The sequence below is a fragment of the Canis lupus genome, chromosome 23 (genome assembly GCF_003254725.2).
Source record: "Canis lupus dingo isolate Sandy chromosome 23, ASM325472v2, whole genome shotgun sequence".
Taxonomy (NCBI): domain Eukaryota; kingdom Metazoa; phylum Chordata; class Mammalia; order Carnivora; family Canidae; genus Canis; species Canis lupus.
Genome location: NC_064265.1, coordinates 12,301,905 through 12,328,417, shown reverse-complemented (window position 1 = coordinate 12,328,417; position 26,513 = coordinate 12,301,905). Strand labels below are relative to the sequence as shown.

Below are 26,513 nucleotides of genomic sequence, written 5' to 3'. Positions count from 1 at the left end.
GTAGGTACCACACTTTGAGAACCATTGCATTGGACATTTACTACACTAAACACTAGGAATACAAAGATCCTTATTCTCCAAGCCACTATCCTCTAAGATGCTCATAAGCTGGAGAGAGAAAACAAACAGGAGATAATTCCAAGATACTGTCATTAGGACTACACTAGAGATATGCTACAAACCAGGAAGCCAGCCCTAAGAGAATATCCTGGTTTTGTCTAGAAGTCAGAAAGGGCTTTGTAGAGACGGTGGGTAATACTTTAGCCAAATCTTGTGGTGTTTAATGAGCCATGGACAGTTAGTCATTCCAGGCAGTAAGGAAATCATTATAGAGGCCTGGAGGCAAAGAAGTGTCCTTCTATAAAGGACAAATAATTTGAATGCATGAACTTGAGGATGTCAGGGAAAAAGGAGCAGAAAGTGAGAACAAGTACGGCATGCCAGATCATGAAGGGCATCTTATGCCAGGCTGGGAAGGTCAGATTTTATCCTGAGGATAATGGGGAGCCTCCGGCAGCGTTGAGTATTTCAGATAGACTGTTGTGGCAGAAGTGCAGAAGGCTGCCTGACAAGGGTAAGGTTAAGAGTAAGGAAACTAGGTAACTAGATATTAATGGAGTCCTAGCAAGAAATGAGGTAGGTATTAGCTAGTGGTGGGAATTGCTATACTCCAGGCTGACTTAGTTGGGAGTTGGCAGAGAGAGAGGAGGAGGAGGAAGACACTGAAGTTAAAAGGCCCTCCCCTCACCATTGCTTCAGTAACACCGCTCTCTCCTACCTGACCTGACCTCTGAGGTGGCTGGTCCTGAGTCTTCCTTGCAGGCTGCTCTTCCATCCCCACCCAATGTCTGTGTTTCCCAGGGTTCCTTTCTCAGCCTTCTACTCTTCTCACTCTGAACATAATTCCAGAAGCAGCTCCATGTACAACTTCAATACCCCATGGTGACCCACAGATTTCCTTCCAGCTTCGGCCTCTCCTGAACTGATTACTGGTCTTCACTACTTGGATGTTCCATAAATACCTCAGATTTCAATATGCACAAAACCAGTATCATTCTCTTGCCACCTTTCCCCCAAACTCTTGCTTATATAATGATTAATGTAACCTCAAAGCCTTTCTATATGCTTGTTTCCTCTGCCTAGAACAGTCTCTCTTCAGAAATCTCTAGGTTGTCTAAACTGTTACCTTTTCTCAATGATCACTTCCTTGGGAAGGCCATTCCTAACCACCTCATTTAAAATCACAACCGCCTGGGCATCTGGGTGGCTCAGTGATTGAGTGTCTGTCTTTGGCTCAGGGTGTGATCCCAGGGTCCTGTATTGGGCTCCTCATGGGGAGCTTGCTTTTCCCTCTGCCTGTGTCTCTGCCTCATTAATAAAATATTTAAAAAATAAATAAAATTACAACTTCCCAATATTCCAATGCCTTCTTATTTTTCTCCATTGAAATTACTAATACAGTATGTATTTTACTTAGTCATCCCCTACCCTCAAAAGCTCTAGAGGAACAGGCATTTTTGTGTTTTGTTTACTGCTATATCCCCAGTGTCCAGAAAGCACCGGTGACTACAGTGCATGTTAACTCTGTGGTTTCCATAGTGACATGCACATTCATAAGCTTCTTACAGGACAGCCACTGATACATCTGGTCTCAAACAACAAAAGTCATGCCACAATATTAATGCATTTCACAAATCCCTGAATGAAGGATATAAGTTTTGTTCCCTTACCCTCTTTGGGAGTATTTTAAAACTTTATTGTGTATTAATGGGTTTGAAATACAAAAGCCTAAGAAGTTAGGACAGAAAAAGGATAAAATTTCAAGCCTATCAATGTGTTTCCATATAACAAAAAATAAAGTACCGTAACTGCTCCCTTTGCCCACATAGTCAGATGGAATCATCAGTAACTTCCTGCAGGAGCAGCATTTCCAGAGTGCCTGCTGCATGCATTCCAGCAACAGTAATTCTAACATAATCATGACTGTAATGGCGAATGGTAATTATCTTCCATAATGGTAGATGATGATACTGGAGTACAGAACTCCTAAAGGTAAGTATCTTACTCAAAGTTTCACAGGTAGGAAATGACAAGGTCAAGTTCTAAATTTATATGAATTTAAGCTCAAAGCATACTCTTTCCAATATTTAACAGTGCTGCTATTTTAGAGCCATTAAAACAATATTGTTTATTATTTTTGCATTATGACTCATGAAAGAAAAAGATATTTCTGCTTCCAGGGGTCATTGCTATTTTCAGAAGAAAAAGAAAATGACTTCATGCATTCTTCTCTGTGAGCTATCTCTGAGTGATAGGTGGTTATGTTCCTATTTTCTCAATTTTACCTCTAAGAACTGGGAATAAAGTTTGTTTTATTATGCTAGTAACTTCTCTCCTGAAAATTTAGACGCTGATAGCTGTGCCTCTTAATATTTAGCACCTTGGAAACGCCATTTTAAGATAAATGTTACAACACTGATTTTGAAAAACAGTATACTGTCAAATAAATGTAATATGGTAAATACGATAGAGATTTTTTCCCATCCTGCGATTTCAAATTTCTCACTTCTGGTAACAAAATGGAAGTGTTCACATTGAGAATAAATAATATATCATAGACACACACAGGCTGTAAAGAAATCTAATGAAATCCTCTCTACTTAGAGATGAGAAAACTGAGACTAGTCACAAAGATTGTGGGAGCATGGCAATAATCCAAGTCTTGCAAGAGAATCCAAATCAACCTTCTCAAGAGTGTGACTCTCATTTGCTCTCGGGAAAAAATGGAATGAAGGCAAAAACAGAAGAATATCTTATTCCCAAGAATATTCTAACATAGTGCTTGGTACAGAGAAGATTGTTAAGATGTCTGAAGCACTTTGCTAACTGAAACAAAATTTTTCTGGGAGCAAAGCTTCTATCAACTACTCTTCTCTCCAACTTTAACAACATTTGGAAGTTAGGGTTGGTTGAAAATTGACATATATATTTTAAGCCCAATTCTTCTTTTCATAAGTCTTAAGCCTTCATTAAAATGACCATTTTCTGCAGCTGTCATTTTTTTCTACACCTAAGTGAACTCTGACATGATTTGTCTTAATGGCAAATGCAAACATCTGAAAATAGACCTGTTTCAAAAAACCTCTGAGAGGTCAATGAAGACATATTCTGTAGACAAAATCTCATTTGTTACCTACTATTTATAGGAAATACTTTTTTTTTTTAAAGATTTTATTTATTTGACAGAGAGAGTACAAGCAGAGGGAGCAGCAGGCGGAGGAAAAGGAGAAGCAGAAGCAGGCTCTACACAGAGCAGGGAGCCCAACGCAGGGCTCAATCCCTGAGATCATGACCCGAGCCGAAGGCAGACATTTAATAGACCACAGGCCACCCCTAGGAAACACTTCTTATCTGAGGTATTTACAAAGATGCGATTCTTTTTTTCTTCCAAGATTTTATTTAACTTCAAGTTAGCATATAGTGTAGTATCAGTTTTAGGAGAATTTAGCAATTCCTCACTCATATGTAATACCCAGTGCTTATTACAACATGCACCTCCTTAATGCCCATCACCTGTTTAGCCCATCCCCACACCCACTTCTCCATTTTTTCTTTTATTATAAGGTTTTATTTTTTAAAAAGATTTTATTTATTCATGACTGGCACAGAGAGAGACAGAGACATAAGCAGAGTTTCTTGCTTTGTCTTTTTTCCTCTCCTTATTTGGATTCTTCAATTCCACATATGAATGAATGAAATATAGTATTTGTCTTTCTCTTATTTTGCTAATTAGCATTATACTCTCTAGCTCCACCCATGTTGTTGCAGATGGCAAGATTTCATTCTTTTATGGCTGAATAATATTCCATTGTGTGTGTGTGTGTGTGTGTGTGTGTGTGTGTGTGTGTGTGTATATACCATATCTTCATTATCCTTTCATCTATTGACAGGCATTAGCCTGCTTCCATAGTTTGACTATTGTAAATAATGCTGGAATAAACATTGGGACGTCTGTATCCCTTTGAATTAATGCTTTTGTATTTTTGGGTAAATACTCACCCAGTAGTGCAATTACATTTTTAACTTTTTGAAGAACCTTCATACTGTTTTCCACAGTGGCTGTACCTGTTTGCATTCCCACCAACAGCACAAGAGGGCTCCTTTTTCTCTACCTCCTTGCCAATACTTGTTTCTTGCATTGTTGACTGCAGCCATTCTGACAGGTATGGAGTGATATCTCATTACAGTATTGATTTGCACTTCCCTGATGATCAATCATGTGTCTTTTGGCCATTTGTAGGTCTTCCTTGGAGAAATGTCTGTTTATGTCTTTTGGCCTTTTTTTTTTTCTGCCTATTTTTCAATTGGATTATTTGGTTTTTAAATGTTGAGTTTTATCAGTTCTTTTTATATTGTGGATACTAACCCTTTGCCAGATAGGTCATTTGCAAATATCTCCTCCCATCTGATAGGCTGCCTTTTAGTTTTGTTGATTATTTCCTTCAACATGCAGAAGCTTTTTACTTTGATCCAGTCCCAAAAGTTTACTTTTGCTTTTACTTCCCTTGCTTTAGGAAATGTATCTAGAAAAATGTTATGGCCAATGTCAGAGACATTACTGCCTGTGCTCTCTTCCAGGATTTTTATGGTTTCAGGACTCACATCATTTAGGTCTTCAACCCATTGTGAGTTCTTGTGTATGGTGTAAAGGGGGTGATCAAGTTTCATTCTTTCGCATGTTGCTGTCCAGTTTTCCCAATACCATTTGTTGAAGAGACGGTCTTTCTTCCCATTGGATAGTCTTTCCTGCTTCATAGAAGATTAACGGACTATATTGGTGTAGGTTTATTTCTGGGTATCCTATTCTGTTCATTGATCTATGTGTCTATTTTTGTGCCAGTATCATACTATCTTGATTACTACAGCTTTGTAATATAACTTGATGTCTAGAATTGTGATGCCTCATTGTTTTTCTTTTTCAAGATTCCTTTGGCTTTTCAAGGTCAATTTGTGGTTCCATACAAATTTTAGGATTGTTTATTCTAATTCTGTGAAAAATGCTGTTGGTATTACAAAGATGTAGTCTTGTTCAACTTTTATATACATCTTCTAATCACATTATTTTTTAGACTATTTTTTTTCTCTTTTTATGTCATTAGGCATTTTACCCATGGCTTCTGCCTGATTCTCTTCTTAGTATATAAACATGCTACTCAAAAATGAACATTCACGAAAATTTATACCACACTCCAATCTATTCCCCATCCTGCAGCTGTGTGATCTTCCTGAAACAATCTCCTCATACTACTTTTCCTCTTAAGACCCTTCAAGGTATTCTAGTTAATGATACACAAAAGCTCAAGTACTTAGAGTGAAGTAAACTAGTATCAGCAACTTACTTTGTAATGCATAAAAAGACAGGTGGAACAGTGAAAAGCTAATGTGATAAAATAAATACAGTTAAGTGTTAATGGTAGAGTCTAGGTTTAGGTATATGAGTATTCACTCTAACATTCCTTCAACATGTTTAGGTATTCCTTCAATACCTAAGATGCCAGGAAAAACCCTCAGCATCTTCCTGCTGCTCTTGCCACAAAGCACAAACTATAAAGCCCAACGTTCCTTACAAAAGCCACCTAATTTTTCTGCTTCTCTCCTACCATATCCCACAATCCACATACTAGGCTCCAGCCATTCACAACTTCTTGCAGAACACTGCAAGAGAGAGAGCACCCTCTGTGCTCTCTCAACTCTGAGTCTTCACATGCTGTCATTTCTTTCTGGAATATTTCCCCCTTCTCCTCACATGTGGGAGAACCCCAGTTTATCCTGGTCTCATTTTAGTTTCCTCTAGCAAGTGTTCTTTGCCTCCACAAGTCTGGTTAAGAGCTCTCCCTCATACACCAACAACACACTGAACTCTAAAGACACTTTACTGTAGTGTGTCAGGTCATTTATGGGTTTCCTTCGGCAGATAAGTCTGCCAAGTCTGTCCCCCTTCATTCAACAAATATTCTTTTAGCAAGTTCTCTTAATAGAAACAGGGTATAAAGTCCTTGCTTTTAGGATACTTGCAGGTAAGAAATTATCCTATTCTTAACAGGCCCTCTCCTTGCTTGCTCAACAAAGAAAGAAACCATGTTGTCTTAGTCTCTTTGGGCTGTTATAACAAAAATACCATAGGCTAAGTGGCTTTTAAACAAGATAATTTATTTCTCACAGTTCTGGAGGCTGAGAAGTTCATGAAGGCACTGGCAGATCTGGCATCTAACGAAGGCTTGTTTCCAGGTTCTTCTCCCTGTGTCCTCACATGGCAGAACGGGTGAGAGAGCTCTCTGGTGTTTCTTTTATAAGGGCCCCAATCCCACTCATGAGGCCTTTGCCCTCATGACCTAATCATCTACGAAAGACCACACCTCCTAATGCCATCCCACTGCGGGTGGGATTTCAACACATTAATTTGGGAGGTACACCTTTACCCTATAGCACGCATCCTATAGTCAGAATATCCTTTACCAATGTTCATTATCTCTCAATCACAACTACAGTCTCTATTTTTTGTAACCATACCTTATCTATAATCACTTGTCCTGGGCCTTTACCCACAATATATTAAGATAGATTAAAATCCACTCATGTCTATAAAACTCAAGTGGCTACCTCTCATCAATAATTGATTAATTGTATAAGCTCATAATACATACCTTTCACTAAACTTAGAAAAGCTTTCTAGTCATTGGACTGAGTTATCAATACAAAGCTTCCTTGCCACATTCAAGATGAACTATGTTTGGCAATATTAAAAAGTCCATTATGAACTTTTTCTCTTTGATTATGCAATTAAAAGGATTAAAAAATATTAACTGCAGGATATCTATATTTGGCATTGGCAGACATTTAAAAACCATCTTTAGTGGCCGAACCATTCAAGAAACAAAAGTCACTAAATTTCAAGTCATTTTTGGAAAACAAAACACAGAACCTAATAGTTTGAAAACTAAAATAAAACAAAAGAAAAATGACTATATACATACTTAATTCTAAGCAATTAATATATCTTTAAAGTGGCAAGCAGGGCAATGGGGCTTAGGTGGCTTCAAACCCAAAGTAACCTACAGATTCAATGTAATCCCAATCAAAATTTCAGTGGCATTTTTCACAGAAATAGAACACACAATTCTAAAATGTGTACGGAACCACAGAAGACTCTGGATAAGCCAAAGCAATCCTGAGAAAGAACAACACTGGAGGCATCAAATTCTATTACAAGTTAACAGTCATGGTATTGGCATAAAAACAGACATATATATCAACAAAGAGCCCCAAAATGAACCCAAGCATATATAGTCAATTAATTTGTAACAAAGGAGCCAAGAATAACAATAGATAAAGGATAGTGTCCTCAATAAATGATGTTGGGAAAATTAGACAGCCATACACAAATAAAACTAGACCACTATCTTATACTGTACACAGAAATTAACTCAAAATGGATTGAAGACTTGAACATAAAATCTGGAAACACAAAGTTCTTAGGAGTAAACATAGGTGGTAAGATCCTTGACAGAGGTCTTGGCAATGATTTTTTAAAAATCTGATTCCAAAGGCAACAAAAACAAAATTAACAAGTAGGACTGCATCAAACTAAAAAACATCTGCATGACAAAGGAAACCATCAACAAAATAAAAAAGGCAACCTACTGAATGGAAGAAAATATTTGCAAATCACATATATGATAAGGAATTAAAATGCAAAATACATAAAGAATTCATACAATTCAACTAGCAAAAAACCAAACAATTAAAAAGTGGCAGAAAGCAGGAAAAGACATTTCTCCAATGAAGACATACAGATGCCCAACAGGCACATGAAAATGCTCAACATTACTAATCATCAGGGAAATGCAAATCAAGGCCACAGTGAAATATCACCTAATCCCTGTTAGAATGGCTATTATAAAAAAAAAGACAAGAAAAAAACAAATATTGGGGAGGATATGGAGAAAAGGAAACCTCTGTGCCTTGGTGGTGGGAGTGTAAACTGGTGTAGCCACTGATGAAACATTGTAAGGTTTCCCAAAAAATTAAAAATTTTGATCATAGGAACGCCTGGGTGGCTCAGTAGTTGAGTATCTGCCTTCGGCTCAGGGCATGATCCCAGGACTGAGTCCCACATAAGGCTCCCCAAGGGGAGCCTGCTTCTCCAGATGCCTATGTCTCTGCCCCTTCTCTGTATCTCTCATGAATAAATAAAATCTCTAAAAAATTTTTTTAAATTATATTTTGACCATATGATCTAGTAACTTCACTTTTGGGTACTTTTCCAAAGAAAATGAAAACATTAACTTGAAAGATATATGTACCCTCATGTTCACTGCAGCATTATTTCTAATAGCCCAAAGAAAACAACCTAAGTGTCCATTGATGAATGGGTAATGAAGATGTGAGATACACAGTATTATTCAGCCATAAGAAAGAATGAAATGATACCATTTGTGACAACATAGATGGACTCTGGGGGCATTACACTAAGTGAAATAAGTCTGATAGAGAAAGACAAATGCTGTATAATCTCTCTTATGTGTGGAATCTAAAAAAACAAAAAAACCCAAGCTCACAGACAGATACAGAGAACAGATTGGTGGTTGCGGGGGGATTGGAAGATGGGTAATGGGTGTGAAAAAGTAAAATTAAAAAAAAAAAAGTATTCAATGCCAAACACATAAATAAAAGCAGCAAAGACAAAAACAAACAAAAGCAAAAAAAAAAAAAAAAAAAAAAGAACCCAATAACCCAGAAATACAGGAATATTTGGGTGACTTTTACGACGAAGGTGCATTACGTCAATCAATAATACAAACGATTAAAATCACATAAACACTTCTTAGAATCACCTAGAATGAGATTTTAAAATTCTCTTACATTATCAAAACCACAAAGAACCATGGTGAGCATGGAGAAAAATAAAAACCATCTCTAATGACCAAAACAGTCTGGAAACAAAAATCACTAAATTCCAAGTTATTTTTGAAAAAACACAGAGCCTAATGGCTTGAGCAGTAGAATAAAAGAATAACTATACATTATACATATATTTCATTCAATGCAATTAATATATCTTTAAAGTGGCAAGTAGGGCAACAAGGCCTGTGTGGCTTCAAAAAATATTGAAAGAATCTATCTGTCATGCATAAACTATAAGAAAGCTTTATCTTCAGTTCCTGGGCCTTCAGCTGGCAGTGAAAAGACATACTAGCTTTAAGTGTGCCAGCCAAATAGTTAATGATCTGTAAACATACACTTAACACAAGTACTGAGAGTTCCTGTTTAAACAGACTAAGATGGAAATCCTTCTATAAAGAACCCTTTAATGATGATATTAAAGTTATTCTCTAAATATTTTATCTAAATTTGCATTTTATATTAGATTTTCTTAAACATATTTTACAGATGTTTTTAAAACAAACTGAAATATTTCGTTAGATATTATATTCTAATAGGGCCATTTTCATGTCCTCATCCAGGTGCTGGCAAACTTTTTAGGACCAGGAAGTAAATATTTTAGGCTTTGCAGTTCACAGAAGGTCTCTGTCACTTATTTATCTTTGATTTTTTAACCCCAAATCTTTAAAAATATAAATAAACAAACCCCATTCTTGGCTTGCTGGCCATACAAAAATAGTCTACAGGCCAAACCCTGCCCTAATGGATGGACCAAGATAAGAAAGATTTGTTGATTCAATTACAGTGAAATTCCTCATAGCAAATAAGTCTGTATTTTAAGTTATTTGTGAGCGCTATTCAAATAAGCCACTCTCTATAAGCCAAGTATAAGATCCACACACTTAAAATAACTTGTTTTAATGTTTTAAAGATTTAAGGTAATCTCTACATCCAATGTGGAACTCGAACCTACAATCCTGAGATTGAGAGCTGCATGCTCTACCAGCTGAGCCAGCCAGGTGCCCCCACAAAGAATTCAGTTTTAGCATAAAGCAATAACAACCATCAATTCTTACTTTTTTTCAGCTCAAATTTGAAAACCATATTGGTTACAAAACAAAGACTATATAAACTCCACCAAAATAGTATAGGGGTAAAGATGTGCTCATGTTACTGTTTTATCATCCCAACAGATCTCTACTTCAACACCAAAGGTAAAGTCCAAAACTTTACAATGACAATTTTTTTTTCTAAAGATTTTATTTATTTATTCATGAGTGACACAGAAAGAGGAGCAGAGGGAGAAGCAGGCTCCTCACAGGGAGCCCGACTCAGGACTCGATCCCAGGACCCTGGAATCATGCCCTGAGCCAAAGACAGACACTCAACCACTGAGCCATCCAGGAGTCCCACAATGACAATTTAATTAACAGGTTTAGAAATGGGAAGATTCAGAAGATGTGATTTCTAACTGTCATAGTATCACAATTAGTTGTTTGAACCTGGACAAGTCAAGTATTTCCATTTGCTTCCCATCTTCTAAGCAGAGAGGAATAAAAGCAGACAAAATTTATGGTGATGGATTTAAAGTTCTATGACTATTATCAATTCATTACTTCTTGGTTAATGATACACAAGAAATAAAGTTCTTTTATAAGACATCAACACTGTTTTAAAAAGATAACATAAAAACAAGAATCACATGAAAATGAGCAAAGCAAAACACTAATAGCTATCTTGAACACTTCCAGTGTATGCCATTGTTAGAAGTGTTTCACAAACATTATCTCCTATAATCCACATGATAATCCCAAAAGGTAAATAGTATAATCTGAAAGATTAAGCAATCTAATAAAGAAGGGTCAGGATTAAAAGCCAGCAATGCTCCTAAACACTATAGACATTGCCATTGTACTTGGAGCAGCTTCTAGTCTTCACTCAAGATAAACAGGGATGACAAAAGGTAAAATTAAGTGGTACTCTGCCTCCCTTTTCTCCCAGGTTCCTCTCCAGTTGTGGTGGAAGGCTGAAACTCTTCTTGCTTTGCACAGGTTTGTGTACCTGATACCTGCTTTCTACGTAGAGCTTTGATTCACATCTCCACAGCTATATTGGAAACATTATGGCCTACACAGCATCATGATAATTAGAACAGAAAGAATTCTAGCCTTCCATGTTCCTTCTTTATCCAAGTGAGATACCAACATTGTGAAGCTGACATTTTTTATTTGGCCTAGCATGATATAAAACAAATCAATCTATTTTATCTGAAAGCTCTGGTGACAAGAGCCATGAGGGGTCTTTACTGGAACTACTTTTGGGTTCATACCTGCTATGTGGCCTTCCATAGGTTATCAGGATGACCCAGGCAGGGTGGGGTCTTTTGGTCTGCTCCCCATTTCTCAAAGAGCATCTCCTCCCTTGCCTCAGCTGGCAAGAACAGGGAGAGGCTGTTAATCAGCTGCAACATCTGCACCAGTAGTTCTTTTTTTTAAGATTTTTCTTAAAATTTATTTATTCATGAGATACACACAGAGGCAGAGACATAAGCAGAGGGAGAGGCAGGCTCCCTGCGGGGAGCCCAATGTGAAGCTTGACCTGGGATCATGACCTGAACTGAACGGAAGGCAGACGCTCAACCACTGAGCCACCCAGGTGCCCCTGCACCCAGTGGTTCTAAGTAAACATGTATGCATGGCTGTTCAAAACTACATCCCTCTAATACATCAAGGAGTATCTGCATAGTGGAAAGTCAGACAAACTCAATTTTGAATCCTAGTTCAGCTGTATGACCTGGGGCTCAATAACCTCTTCTGTAAAAGTGAACACACTGTATAATAAAGCAGAACATGTAACACATGATGTTCCCATCCCATTTGTTGGCCAAAGCCCTACCTTTGAACATCATCATTCAGTAATTCACATTAAAAAATAGAATTTATCCTTTAGAATTTCCCTCACTCTCATAGACTGACTAGACATGAACTGAAAATCACTGAGTTTAATTCAATAAACATTCATCACAGCCATAAATGCTAATCCCAAAGGTTAACAGTTCCTATGTTCCAGTAAGCCAAAGTTCCACTAAAGTCATAGTTTTTAATCAACAAATATGGTATATATTCTATAGTTAAACTGCCTTTAAATTAGGATGCCAATTTTTAACCTATCTACCAGATAGGTAAAGATTAAAGTGCATAATCCTTACCGTTACTTTTTTTTTTTAAGATTAATTTATTTTTATTTTTATTTATTTATGATAGTCACAGAGAGAGAGAGAGAGAGAGAGAGAGGCAGAGACACAGGCAGAGGGAGAAGCAGGCTCCATGCACCGGGAGCCCGACGTGGGATTCGATCCCGGGTCTCCAGGATTGCGCCCCGGGCCAAAGGCAGGCGCTAAACCGCTGTGCCACCCAGGGATCCCATCCTTACTGTTACTAATGGTGCTAAGTAAACAAGTACTCTCACATACCAATGGTAGGAATGTAAACTGGCACGACTTTCCTAAAAGACTGTTTGGTAATATACAGAAAGACTCTAAAGATATATACTTTTGATCCAGCCATTGAACTTATAGGAATTTATCCCAAAGGTAATACTGGGCAAATGGAAAATTAGACATAATAATAATAATCTGTATACACATTGATTTTAATTATGTCATAACTATATATATTATTCAGTCATTAAAAGGGAAGAAAAAACCCAACCCTGATACATTAAAAAAAAAAAAAAAAAGGCACAAGCCTATTTGTTTAAAAAACAATATATACACAAAGAAAATGAACACTGCTGTCTCTAGGTGGTGGGATCATGTGTTATTTTCATTTTCTTATCTTCATAATATTTTCTCTTACTCTGACAAGAAACATGTATTACTTTACAATTTAAAACAGTGACTTCCAATTTTGAGAGGACAGTGATTTAAGACAATTTTTTTTGGTTCTTTTAATCCCAGTAAGTATGAAAGAATCTTAGTTAACAGATCAGAAGGTTGTAATTCATCCACAATCCCACAGCTTCAAATGGTAGGAAGGGCTAATTCCCAGACCGGGTGCCTCTAGGTAAGGATCCTACCACACCTGAGCTGCCTTGTGCCTTGGCCTTTCCACTGTGTTTTTATGGCTACTGCAACATGCTTCCTTAGTTTGCAGCCCACAGTGTTCTCCTCCCTATCTTAGCAAAATTTTACTCAGATACCACCTTTTCAGCAAAATCTTACGTGACCTATTTAGCAATTATTTCATACTGACATATTTGATTTTACTACTTTGAGTCTTTTCCTCCAAGAATTTATAAGCTCCTAGAGGGCAGGGACAGAGTCCTACTTACCTCTGTTTTCCACAGATTAAGATTTAGCAAACCATTTTATGCACAGCATATTCTAATAAATATTTGATGAACAAATGAATAAAGAAATAATGTGTAAGGTCCTTCTAAAAGCTACTCCCGGGGATCCCTGGGTGGCTCAGCGGTTTAGCGCCTGCCTTTGGCCCAGGGCGTGATCCTGGAGTCCCAGGATGAGTCCCACGTTCCGGCTCCCTGCATGCAGCCTGTTTCTCCTTCTGCCTGTGTTTCTGCCTCTCTCTCTGTATCTCTCATGAATAAATAAATAAAATCTTAAAAAAAAAAAAAAAAGCTACTCCCCTATTTTTAAGTAAAGTAAGGCCCAAAAAGATTAGTCCATGGTCACTTACTTTCTGGGTCTTTTCTTTTTCCTAACTCAAGCTGTGCCCTTGTTCACTTGTGTTCGAGCTCTCTCTCAGTGCTGGAAGAAATATATGAACTCCTCTTAACACTTCTCAAACCTATGCTCAGACTATATTCTAGCTGGAATAACAATGACACTTTAAGTAAAAGCTCATCATCATTCATTCAGCAGTTATTTACTGAGCCCCTATTATGCACCAAACATCATATTCCATTAGCCAGAAAACTCTATTAAACTGGCATCTGTGCTTATTGATAAAATTGATGCCCATGATACCCAAAAGCAGGGCTCCACAAATGAGTACAGAAATCTGGTCTGCTGCCTGTTTTGGTAAATAAAGTTTTATTAAACACTGCCACATCCATTCATCTGTGTATTGTCTATGGCTGTTTTGGGGCTATAAAGGTAGAGCTGAATAGTTACAACAGAGACCATATAGCTCACAAAACCTAAATTATTTACTATCTGGTCCTTCACTGGCTCTAACCACTGTAAAACACCAATATGCCACTGATGTCTCAAAAACTCTCACACTTGGTATATTTTTAATATGGTAACATATCATACAGTAAATAATATTGTTAATTCTTTGAAAATTACCAATCCAATACCATCCATATCCATACCCAATATGTGGTAACATTCTACTCCTTATAGCATATTTCCATAACCAATCATTTCAGAAAACAGCATTAACATACTTCAACTGATAAAAATCTGTGTTTTCCAGAAGTCATGGATCCCAGTTCCTCACAAATTAATTCTCTGAATGAACAGTCTCATTGTTTTCAATGTCAGTCCTCACATTATGAGTTACTTCTGTGAACAGATCTCTAGTTCCACTATGTATCTTGAGGTTTCCTACCAATAATTCAAGCATAATAGAAGCTAGTTTTATTCCTGAATAAGAAAGATTATTTCAAACATACTTTCTGAAGATGCCCAGCATTTTGTGAAGCTTTGCTGGCTGCACATAATTCTGGACTAGTGCTTTCAGGGAAAAATATAGACTCTAGATTTCTTCCCTGGGTAGATTCAAACAGCGAAAAATATAGACTCTAGATTTCTTCCCTGGGTAGATTCAAACAGCCCACATCTACAAGAAAATACTTTAATTTTAGTCCATCTGAAATATGTGCTCAAAATATTTCTTTATAAATATTTAATAACCACAAGCTTTAGAATTTAAGCAAATTAAAGAATGTGGAATCAGAGTTCAGAGATCACTAAATCCAAATATCTTAATTTATAGATGAGAAAGATGAGGTTTATGTCATTTACCAAAGGGCCAACTAATTTTCATTAATTTATATTGGTCCCTAATCAGAAAGTTACACTGATGTTCTATTTATAAGCCAGGCACTGTGCTGGGGGCCAAGATTATATATGCATATTAGTAAATAATGAATTCACTTAATCTAAATCAATGATTTTGCAATGAAACAGATATATCAGGGGAATCACATAAAATTCCTTTAATATAAACCATTAAACACAATACATTTTTTAAAAATATTTTATTTATTTATTCATGGGAGACACAGAGAGAGAGAGAGAGGCAGAGGGAGAAGCAGGCTCCATGCAAGGAGCCCAATGTGGGACTCGACCCCGGGCCTCCAAATTCACATCCTGGACTGAAGGCGGCGCTAAACCGCTGAGCCACCGGGGCTGCCCCACAAAGTTTTTTTACAAAGAGATCTCTCCCTTTAGGGAGACAGTCCAGGGTATAGGTTAAGAAAGAATACTGGCTCTGGAGGTAGGCTATACAACTTAAGACTCCTGATGTTGACTCTTTCTGGCTGTGTAACCCTACAGCAATTTACTAATAACTCTGTGTTTGCTTCATGATCTTTAAGGGGATAATCAAATTCTGTAAACAATCCTTACACGGCTGGTACATACAAGTGCTCTATAAATGTTAGCACTATTATTTTCCTTAGGGAGTTTTCTTAACAAAACATAGGAAATTAACCAAGATATGGAGAAAGCAGTGATTAAAATATAATTACAATCGTTGCCGTAAAAGCTGATTAAATATAAAGGGTAAAGACGAAAAAATAGTTCTTCAAAGGGCAATATGTAAGCTAAGTCCTACTTAAAATATATACACGAGAAGTTTTGCCTTTAATATTAGAAACAAACTTTATCGAAGAACTTTCTCAAAATCTTTCAAGAAAGAAAATAGTTAAGCACTAATGTCATAGGTGTTTCTCAATTTCACTACGGGTCAGGCCTAGGTAGATTAAATGACTGCTTAAACACAAGTGACATGGCCACAGTGATGTCTCTCAATAAGCTGCATCCTAGAATCCAACAAATATTTAGACTTCACTTTAAAATAATTACTAGTATTTTTACTCAAAGATAGCCTTTTAAAAAAGTTACACAGTAGGAAGAATATAGGGCACTCACTCCCTTGCAAGGACTTTGATCAAGCTGGAGAGCGATGCCAGAGTCATGGACTACAGGGTCTTAATAGCTGTGTGACCTCGGAAAACTCACTTAACAGGTCTTTAAAATTCATTATCTCATCTATAAATTGGTGCTAACACCAGCCTCTCAGAGTTGGAGGTGGTGAAAGAAGGGGGGCAGCAGAGATAAGCCAATGTTTATTTGAAAACGCTTTGAGAATAGCTCATACACATATATACATTGCGGGTCCTCATCCTCTTCTCCCATTGGCAGTGAGAGGGAAGCCATGTAGCCAGCTAAGCCTAAATTGCGATCTATGTTAGGGGACAAAGGCTTGATCATTGTTCCTATTTTAGGTTGTTTCTAGAAATGTAAAACCTTGTTACAGTCTCAGATCTTATTTTTTAAATATAGGACTCCAGAAATCACCATGATTCATGAAAGACACATTAGGGCCAAGCATCCTCCTGATTAGCACCCTCAAATTCATAACAAAGAAAAACACAATGGCTATTTATATATTTCTTCCCTCCACTAGCACAGAGTGAATGCTGCCATAACATGTGACAGTAAAATGTCTTTAAGAAATCTTTACAAGTATTTTTAAAAATTAACCCTATTTATGTAATCAGTATAAAAATCTGTTCTTCCAAAACTGAAAAGCACTCTGATGAAAATCTCAATAGCACTCAAAGAAAAATTTAAATTTCATATATATTCGTATAACTTGATACTAGATGGAACCTTACAAACTATTAAGCTCATAAAAAAAGAAATTTAATCTACTCTAAGTATGGAAGGATAGAAGTGTCTGGGGCCTCTAAGTACATTCAGTCACATCCACTGATCCAGTGTCAAAGGCAAGTTTAAAAAAGGGGTTAAAAAAAAGTATGGTGCAACCTCAGCACAAATTAGGAACATCAAAAATGAACAAAACTGTCACTTTTGTTTCACTACAAACAGAATCATCTAAGAAAGATCTAGTGCACAGGACTAATTGGGAGGAACTTACAAAATGAAAACAAAGTTCAGGAGTCTAACCTTACAATGGCATTACTTGCAAAGAAGTCTTATTTAACTTACAGTCATTAAAAAAATAATGATGGTATAATGTGACTTCAATGAAGTCACATTAAGACCACTTTAGTTTAGCAATTAATAGTAATTTGTTTAAATTAGTAAACTTAAAACATTTTCTAGGATTTTTTTCCCTTGCATTTGGATCCTAATCCATCTCTGCTCTATAAATATCACTTATGTGGACACTAATTCAATTTTCCAAAAGAGAATTCTGATAAAACATTTTCTAATTCAGTTGAGAGAAATCCATCACAAAAAGTCACCACGCTGTTATCACTTTGTAAGTATTACCTCCTTCAGTTCACCCCATAACTCTAGGAGGGAGCATTATTATTTCTGTAATATCCACTTTAAAGATGGAGAAACTAATTTGTTTAAGATCATAGGGCCGTAACTGAACCCAGGTTAATATGCAGTGGGTACTTCAATCACATTAAAAACGAGGTAAAGCAAATTTTTCCAACTACCTCCGTGTAATAAAGAACATCAAGAATCACATTTTCTAGATTGGCAGAAATTCAGAAAAAATTAGCAATCTGTTTCTATCTAAACATTTTTATTAAGAGTAGACCCTGTCATGTAGCATCTGACTTCTTTGTTTCCTTTCCTGTTCTTTAGATATACATAAAAATAGTCTTGAGACACCAATACCAAAGCTTTAAAATTTAAACATTTTATAAGCCAGACGTCAGTATCTCCCATTTAAAGAATATGAAAGAAATGTCTTTTGTAAATGACTCAGGAGCTAAACCTGGAAAAAATGTGAATCTGTGATTTATTCTCCCTCAATGTCCTCTACGCCCACCCTCAGAATCAGTAAAGAAGCAACATACATAACTTCCAGAGAGCAAAGGAGCTACAGAACAGGAGAACTGAGACATTAGACCATTTCTCCTAATTACAATCATTTGGTGGAAGGGACTGGACGAGTAAGGTGTTCTCTTGCCCTTTACAAATTTCAGAATTATAAGGAACAGTTAAAGGCATTTGCAACATGAGTCCATTGTACCCGAAAAAGCTGAATCAAATAAGAACGTTTACCACGAATACCAGGTCTCAATTTCTCGCTTCTCTGTCAATTATACAGAGTCAGCTATTAAATATTAATGGCATACCATTTGCACCGGAGCTCTTGCCAACGAGCCTCCCGCTACCAATTTTCGTTATGAAAGAAAACCCGTCCTTATTTTCTGGGTAAACCCCAACCTCTAGAATCTCTCCGATGGGCTACAGCATTCGTCCTTCCCACGGGAGACTGCCAGGGCCACCTCCACACGCAGGGGAGGGCGGGCCCCCTGCAGGTCCCGGGCCCGGGGTCCCGGTCCCCTTCTACCCCAGCTGTCAGCGGCCGGTCGGGCGGCGGGCGGGGCGGGGCCAGGCCCCGGGGTCCGCACAAAGCGGCCGAGCCGGCGGGCGGGGGGCGGGGGGCAGGAGGCGGGCGGACCCTGACCCGGGCCGGGGTTGGGTGGGGGCGCCGCGGGGCGGGGCGGGGCGAGGCGAGGCAGGTTACACTCACCCAGCAGCAGCACGTTCTTCCCCGCGGGGAGCTTGGAGCGCGAGCGGGTGGAGACCTCGCTGAGGATGCAGGACCTACCGGGGAGCAAAGGCGCACGCTGAGGCCGGGCACCAGCGCCCCACGGCGGGAGGGACCGACCCGGGCTCGGCGCGCAGGGGCGGGGCGGGGTGGGGCTGCCCGGAACGCAGGGGCCTCCGCACGGGATCCCGAGGGGTCCGCAGGGCCGGAAGTGCCAGTGGGGACCCAGGGATGGGTGGGGCCGTTACCAAAGGTTCTGCCCGTCCTCGTCGTCGCCCGCGGCGGCGCCGCCGTTGCCCGAGGCGAGGTCGTTGGCCAAAGGGCCCCCCGCGTAAGTCGAGGCTAATCCCGGCGGTGAGGAACCGAAGGAGCCGACTCGCCCCACGGCCGCCATCTTGGTCGGGAACCACACCACTCCCGGCAAAGCTGAATGAGCTCGGCGGCGGCGGCGGCTGCGACGGCGGCGGCGGCGGGAACCCGGATATGGAGCATTCGGCACACGGGAGCGGGGCGGGGCCTGCGGGGGCGGAGCCGCGGGCCCTGCAGGGACTGCCGGAACCGGGGAGGGCGCACTGCGCGTGCGCTGCAGTCTCTCGGGCGCGCGTCTGCAATGCGCGTGCGCGGGCCCGCGGCGGGCGGTTGCGCTACCTCCCGGCTCCTGCAGGAGTCGGCGCGTAGACGAGCCTCCTGCCCCCCGGCCCGCAGCGCTGGGCTGCAGCAGAGCGGCTTGGGGTGTGTCAGGTGAACAGTGCTCCCTCCCACTCTTCACTCGGGTCTGCAAACCCCGCAGCCGGCGTGGAATTCCTGCACTATCACTGCCGTCCCCCACCCCCTCCAGCCCCCATGGGAGCTGAGCGGCGGTCACCCGCCTACACCCGCACTTCACCCGCGCCAGGATGAAAATGGGCCACCCCGCCGCAAAAGAGGCTTTGTGCAGCCGGAGTCCGGAGTGTGACTGGGGTCCTGGATTCCGGGGCTCTCTACTTTGCATTCTGGCCCCACATGTGAAGCAGGTTCCACTGGCCGCTAAGTAGCTGGGTGGCAGAAAAAGTACTGACTGGGCTTGCTTTAGTAACAGTCTCGATGTTTTCGTAGGAGATGCTCCGCGTGAGATTTGACAGGACCCAGTAGGTGAGTTATCTATACATCCAGTCGACAGACGTTTATTCAGCCCTTACTATGGCAGGCACAGTTGGCACTAGGCACACTGGCGCAGATGGAAAAGAACCTAAAGTAGCCCTAAGATAACTCATTTTCTATCAAGATTTTGCTGATTAAATTGATTTGAATGTCTGAGCCCCACCTCCAGAAAGAGTTGATGGTTTTAAGGCTTGTCCTAGTACATCTTGTCAGAGCTTTTTCTTAAAATAGTGTGGCCCTTTGTATATTATTGCTGTCATATTTAAAGATCACTTGCTAATATGTGATTTGATCATTGCTGTTAGGCTGGTGAGAAAATCCACAGCTAAAGGTTGTATTTGTTACACGTTAACAGTGCAGTTAGAAGCCTAGAAGGCTTTGGAGGCTGTCAAATCTGAGTTGAAATTAAGCTCTATCAGTAACCATAGGCCATTTCCTTAACCTCTCCAGGTCTCAGCCACCTTATTTGTAAGATGAGGTTAAAAGGACCTAGAATTTTTATGGAGATTCAATGGGATGATTCATGTAAAATGGTTTAGAACAGTGACTGACAAATCTTGAGTGCTTGGTACACACTTATTTTTCAAGACTAATGTTTTCCTTTACCATTTAAACCATTCCTATCTGACTAACCCCTAAAATTGTTAGGCCTAATGAAACCCTGCAGCAAAAACTCTTCCATTTTTTGTTAGTTTGTTTATATGGTTGGAAAAGGAACCAGAACTCAGTCTTGGGACCCCACGCTTTCTATGCTGACAAGCAGAACAGGGACTTCTGGGGGAAACTGGGTGTTTAAATCACTGCTGTAAAGGAGAGCTGTATACTGCACTTGGCCCCTCTGAGAGTTGATCTACTCTCCGTATTTTACTCTCTCATCTTTTCTTGTCAGAGCATTATTTTCCTCAATTTTATTTCTTTTTTTAAATATTTTATTTATTTATTCATGAGAGACACACACAGAGAGAGAGGCAGAGACACAGGCAGAGGGAGAAGCAGGCTCCATGCAGGAAGCCTGACAGGGGACTCGATCCCGGGTCTCCAGGATCACTGATCTGGATGAAGGCGGCGCTAAACCGCTGAGCCACCCGGGCCGCCCTCAATTTTGTTTCTATATAGAGTTGTCAGTTTCATATTATACTTCCTTAGGCTGGAAAGTATTAACTTGGTATCAGGCTTCTAATGCCCTATGACTTCTAAATGCCCAACTACCCACTTATACTGAGGTTAAAGTTGTATTCCTTGTGGTTTTATAATATCCCTATCCAGAATTGTTCCATTAAGATGGCTGACAAGAGTGGTCATTTATGAGTGCCTATCATGTGCCAGGCACACTACATGTTATGGTTTGCGATCCTCATACTTTTTAAAGAATCGGTGAAATTAAGTAATTTACCCCACAGGATGAAGGTAGATAAACTGAGATTTTGGCTTTCCAACCTATCAAATGGCCCAGGTCAAATTACATTAGAATAAATGTCCTGGCAAATTTAGATGTATTATGATAAATATCTTCTACAGAAATCTCTACCTAACAAGAATAGGGAACCTTTTTTGTATAAAAAAAGTCTATAAAAGAAAAGAATCCAGTAGTCCCTTGGAATTTTTGTTATATAAATGCTATTTACAATTGAGCTATTTCCTATACTATGATTACTTTTTTTTCTTCCCCAGCTTTTGTTACATCCAAAATTAACAATTGTCTTGGTTTTTCATTTGCTTAGATTTCTATGCCCATACCTCTGATTCAGTCTCAAATTCTTGTCTTCTCATTAGGTATTTAGGCAATTTATCTTTTTAAAGATGTACCTTTTGGACATCTTTCTAACCTGCTTCAACTTGGATTAGTTCTGTGTGCCTAATTCAGAGCTGTCATCTTGGGAACTTCTCGCGCCATTGTACTGGGGATTTCCTTTGCCTCATTCCTGTGCCTTCTGTTATTTTAGTGGAGAACTTCCTTGAATAGTTTTTATGAGGAAAGGTGTATGGATACATTTTTGGAGACCTGGGTATCCAGCCAGGGTCTAGCCAAGGGAAAAGTGGCTTTCTTAAGGTAGTGCTAGACGAAAGCTTAACAAAGGAACTATTTACAAAGATGTGAATGGTATTAAGCTAGGGCTACCAAGAACAGGAAGATTTAGGCCCAAAGGTGAAAGAGGAAGGAGTGTTTATTAGAATCCAGAGAGAGCTGCAGTTATAGGAAAGAATTTCTCAATAAGGTCTGTGACTTCAGTAAAGGAATACAGCACTGACGTCTCTCTTTCTGCCCCCTAGTATCTTGTCAGTATTTCATGTTGGCCAAACCCAACCAGAAGCTAGAGGACAAGAGAATTCAAGTAAAGAAGTCCATGCAGATCTACCTCCCAGAGCACAAAGAAGGATGGAGAAGGGTGGAAAGTGGATCTGGAGGGGCAAACGAAGTTATGCAGCAGATCTTATATGTTTGAAAATGCATTTAGTATGTACTCACTTAGTGATAGTTTGGCTGGGTATAGAATTCTTATGTTGCAGATTATCTTCTGTTAGGTTTTTAAAGGCCTTGACCCTTTTCTGCTAGATTCTAATGTTGCCACTGAGAAATTCAAAGCCATTCTGACTTCTGATTTTTTGTTATGTGTTCTTTTTTTCTCTCTCCTTGTATGCCTCCAGACCTTCCACAGATTTCCACTAACACGTTCACCCCCCACGCCACCATTGTCTATAACTTATCAATTTTCCTGTGAATAATTATCACAGAAGAATAATCTATACTCTTATATAAAGCAGTCTCTCCACTTACACACTAGATTCCATCTCTTCTCAACTCTAGGACATTGCTCCAATTATTCTCCCCCCTTTTTCTATATAATCATTTGTTGATCTCTACTATATCATTTCCATTAGCATACCAACATGCTATTCTCCTATTTAAAAGAAAAGAAGTGTCTTTCAACTCTGCTTCTTCACCATCTAGTGCTACATTTCTTTTCTCTCTTTAACAGCAAAACTCTTTAAAATAGTTCTTTATTTGGTGCCTTCAACTCCTCCTTCCCTTACCCATGAAACACTTCAGTCAGACTTTTATCCATCTAACTCCACAGAGCCTGTTCTTATACTTATGATCAATGACCTCCTTTTTGCTAAATCCAGTGGTAAATTCTCTATCCTTGTCTTTCTTAACCCATCAGCAGTGCATGGTATAATTGGTCACTCCTTGTGGATATCTGTCTTCACATGGCTTCTAGGTCATCATTTTCTCCTGGTTTCCATGCTGCCTTAGCTGCTCTTTCTCAGTTTTCACCATTTCCTCATTTTCCTGACCACTTAATGTTGAAGGACTGCAGGGCTAGATCTTTGTTCCTCTTCTCCATCTATACTCTCTTGGTGATCTCATCCAGTCTCATTACTTTAAATCTCAAATGTATCATAAAAACTCCCAAATTTATCTCTCTAGCCCAGAGCTCCATGTGGAACTCCAAATTAATATATCCAGCTGCTTATTACCACATCTCCACTTGGATGTCTAATAGTACATTTCAAACTCAACCTGTTCCAAGCTGAACTTTTTATTTTTTAAGATTTATATATTTATTTGAGAGAGAAGACAGAGGGAGAAGGAGAGCCAGACTCCCTGCTAAACAGAGAGCTCAATCCCAGGGCTCTGAGATCATGACCTGAGCTGAAGGCAGACACTTAATTGGCTGAGCCACTTAGGCACCCCTCCAAGCTAAACTTCTGACTTCCCCAGAAAAAGCTCGTCAACCCAAGATCTTCCCACTGGGTAGCAACTCCTTTTTGCCCAAGTTATTCTTGACTTCTCTATTTCTCTCACACCCCAAATTCAAACATTGAATCCATTAAGTATTCTGTAGTCCCTACCTTACAAATCTACCCACAGTCCAACTTCTTATCATTCATACACTGACACCACCTTGGGTGAGCTATCATCTTTTTCCTAAATTACTTTAAAAAGCTCTTCAACATGGCAACTAGAGGGCTCCTTTAAAAATATAAGCCAGACCAATACTTAGGGTGCCTGGGTAGCTCAGTCGGTTAAGCATCTATTTTCCTCTCAGGTCACCATCTAGGGGTCCTGGGATCAAGCTCCACATTAGGCTCCCTGCTCATCAGGGAGTCTGCTTCTTCCTCTCCCTTTGCCTATATGTGAAGACAGATTTACCTATAATTGGAGGCCCTCAACTTCATTAAATTCATCAGTAATAGGACTCTGTTATTGTATGAGGAAGTGCTTAGATCCTACTAGAATGCCCCTGAGGTGTACCACAGATGTCTTTTTTAATATGGTTTTCTAATTTAGCAGAGCCTTGTGGCCTGGAAGTGGGAAATGGAACACTAACCAGAGGAGAGACCATTCCTTTCTCCAGCTTTCTTCTCCTACCTAAAGGAGGCTGCATGCCTCTGTTGACTATCATCAACTTCCTAAAGGCCACAGTTGGATAGTCTTTATCTCGAAAGGGATCATTTGGCTGGCACAAGAGCTCTGCAGAAAACCACTTTGGGAGAGGAGCTTTCTATGGGGCTGAAGTGAGGTGATACTGGCTACTTCCTCTTTTTGTTGGGGATGGCTTCCTCTGTGTTTGAGAACTGGGACAAGGCAGCCACCCCTTGAGCTGCTTCCTGTTGTACCAGTTCCTACAGGCTACCTCCAACAGATTTCCAAATAAGACTTTGTTCACCCACTGTGCCAAACCCTGGCAATCACAGTTGATAGAAATGCCAGCTGAAGAGCCAAAAGAAAAAGAAAAGAAATAAGCAAGGAGATGAGTGGACCCTTGAAGTTTGACTCTGTGAGTAACTAAAATAATTAAAATAGTGTTGGAAAGAAGTTCAGTAATTAAGTAGTCCCCATCCACTGCTCAATGTATGTATCCCTCCCTCCGCCAAACAAAATGGTAATGTTAGAACTGGCTGAGTCCTTGCTTACAAACTCTCCCAGCAGGAGATCCAGGGATCCAATTAGAGGGAAAACAGATGCCCAGCATTGCTTATTTTTGCTTTCCTTTGAGTCCTGTTTATCTCATTCTAGATACCTACATAGGATGATTGAAATGATGGGTATCTAATTCATTTTTCAGTCACCAGATCTTTGAATTACAGATCTAACCTCTCTCCTTCTACTCACCTAGGATTTTTATCAGGTCACCCCTCACAGAACTTCATATCTTAAAGAAAGGGTTGGGGAAATAAATACCTGACAGGAGAAATAGACTTTCTTAGTGTTTTTGTTTTTCCTTCATAGAAAATACTAGAAAGAAAAACAACTCTATTCCTAGGTCTAAATTTTTCTTTTTAATTTGCTTAGAAATGTATCATTGAAAAAAAATACCTCTTGAATACTTTCAAAATTCCTGGATAGGGTATAATTAGAATTGCCTTTTCATTTCAGGATCAGCTCCTCACCACGATATCTGTATCCATTTCTGGAAAATGATGATGAATGAAAGGGGAACAGCATATAGATCAATTCGCATTCACAGTCACTGCAATGCACAGGGAAAACAAGACTTATCTTTTAGGCTGGTAGAATGTTTCTTCTTCATATAAGTGTTGTAATTATCTACTTATACATTTTTAAATACAGAATAAATAGGATTTTTAGAATGCTTAGTTGTCATTGTTGTTTTAATCTGTTCTTTACCACTGAAAAGAAGAAAGGTTCACTGATTATAGTAGTTAGATATTTATTACTTATATTTTTGGTGAATCTCCTTATAACTAAACACTCTGAAGTTCAAGTCCATTTACTTTTATTTCTTTTAAGATTTTATTTATTAGAGAGAGAGAGCATGAGCAAGGGGAGGGGCAAAAGGAGGAGAAGCAGATGCCTTGCTGAGCAGGGAGCCCCACATGGGGCTTGATCCCAGGACCTTGAGATCACGACCTGCGCCAAAGGCAGACACTTAACTGCTTAATTGGCTGAGCCACCCAGGTGCCCCCAAAGTCCATTATTACCTTTTTTAAAAAAAATAGTGATTTTAATGTCACTTAATTCTTAGATTTCCAGTGTTACTCTGCCACCCTCCTTCCTAAAAGAGAAGATAACCATTAACTGATTTTATAGATCGAGACCTGCAAACATTAGTCATAAAGGTCATTAAGTTTTTCTGCTTTTGGTGCTCTACATAAGGCAAAATGGAAAATATGAAATTCCCTGGTATTTTTGGAAATGTGCTATCTTTCGTAACTGCCGGTGATACCATATTCATGACAATTTAGTCTGCTTTAGTCTAGAACTAATTATGGTCTCATAACTTTTAATAAAAGTAAGCCTAGAATTATAACGTATTATATTCTTTACCAACAAAAGCATTATATGTCTCTCTTTTTTCCCCACATGGCTCAGTGGGAGATTTCTTTTAAGCAAAATCAATCAGTTATTTGACACTCTATAAGATCAAACAGTTGTTTATTTGAAGGTGTTTAAGTAGAGTCTGATGATCCTAAACTTTTTATTGCTAGGAAACAAAGAGTTGCCTAGTAATGTGAAAGTGAAATCAAGAAGCAGAATGTCCTTCTGATCCTTCCTCAGTAAATCTCATTTAATCTTATCTTGTATTTCAGTTTATGCATTGGTAAATGAAGAATAGCTAGGTAACCCACTAGAATTTGCTCCTTGACATATATATGTTACACACACAAACATCTTTTTCATAAATTAGCTCTAAGAAATGTATTAACCATATGATATCATGGTTT

The 26,513-nt window shown here is 39.2% G+C and overlaps 2 protein-coding genes across 7 annotated transcripts in view; one reads left to right on the top strand and one right to left on the bottom strand.

The window, feature by feature from the left end:
* DYNC1LI1 (dynein cytoplasmic 1 light intermediate chain 1) overlaps positions 1-19,287 on the bottom strand; it is a 48,372-nt gene extending 29,085 nt beyond the window's left edge. The window contains exons 1-2 of the mRNA XM_025461109.3: positions 18,929-19,287; positions 18,663-18,736 (exon numbers count right to left, since the gene is read on the bottom strand). Coding sequence (XP_025316894.1) covers positions 18,663-18,736; positions 18,929-19,074 — 220 coding nt within the window. The 5' untranslated portion in view covers positions 19,075-19,287. The remainder of the gene's footprint in view (positions 1-18,662; positions 18,737-18,928) is intronic.
* Positions 19,288-19,295: 8 nt separating this feature from the next.
* Positions 19,296-26,513, top strand: part of POMGNT2 (protein O-linked mannose N-acetylglucosaminyltransferase 2 (beta 1,4-)) — a 139,713-nt gene continuing 132,495 nt past the window's right edge. For 2 of the 6 annotated variants that reach the window (XM_049100094.1, XM_049100093.1), the window contains exons 1-3: positions 19,296-19,421; positions 19,776-19,811; positions 25,204-25,227. The gene's annotated coding sequence lies outside the window, so the exon portion shown is untranslated. Of the gene's footprint in view, positions 19,422-19,775; positions 19,812-22,091; positions 22,276-25,203; positions 25,421-26,513 lie in introns of those variants that run through there. The other 4 variants (XR_007405345.1, XR_007405346.1, XR_007405347.1 and 1 more) reach the window with 4 other exon arrangements.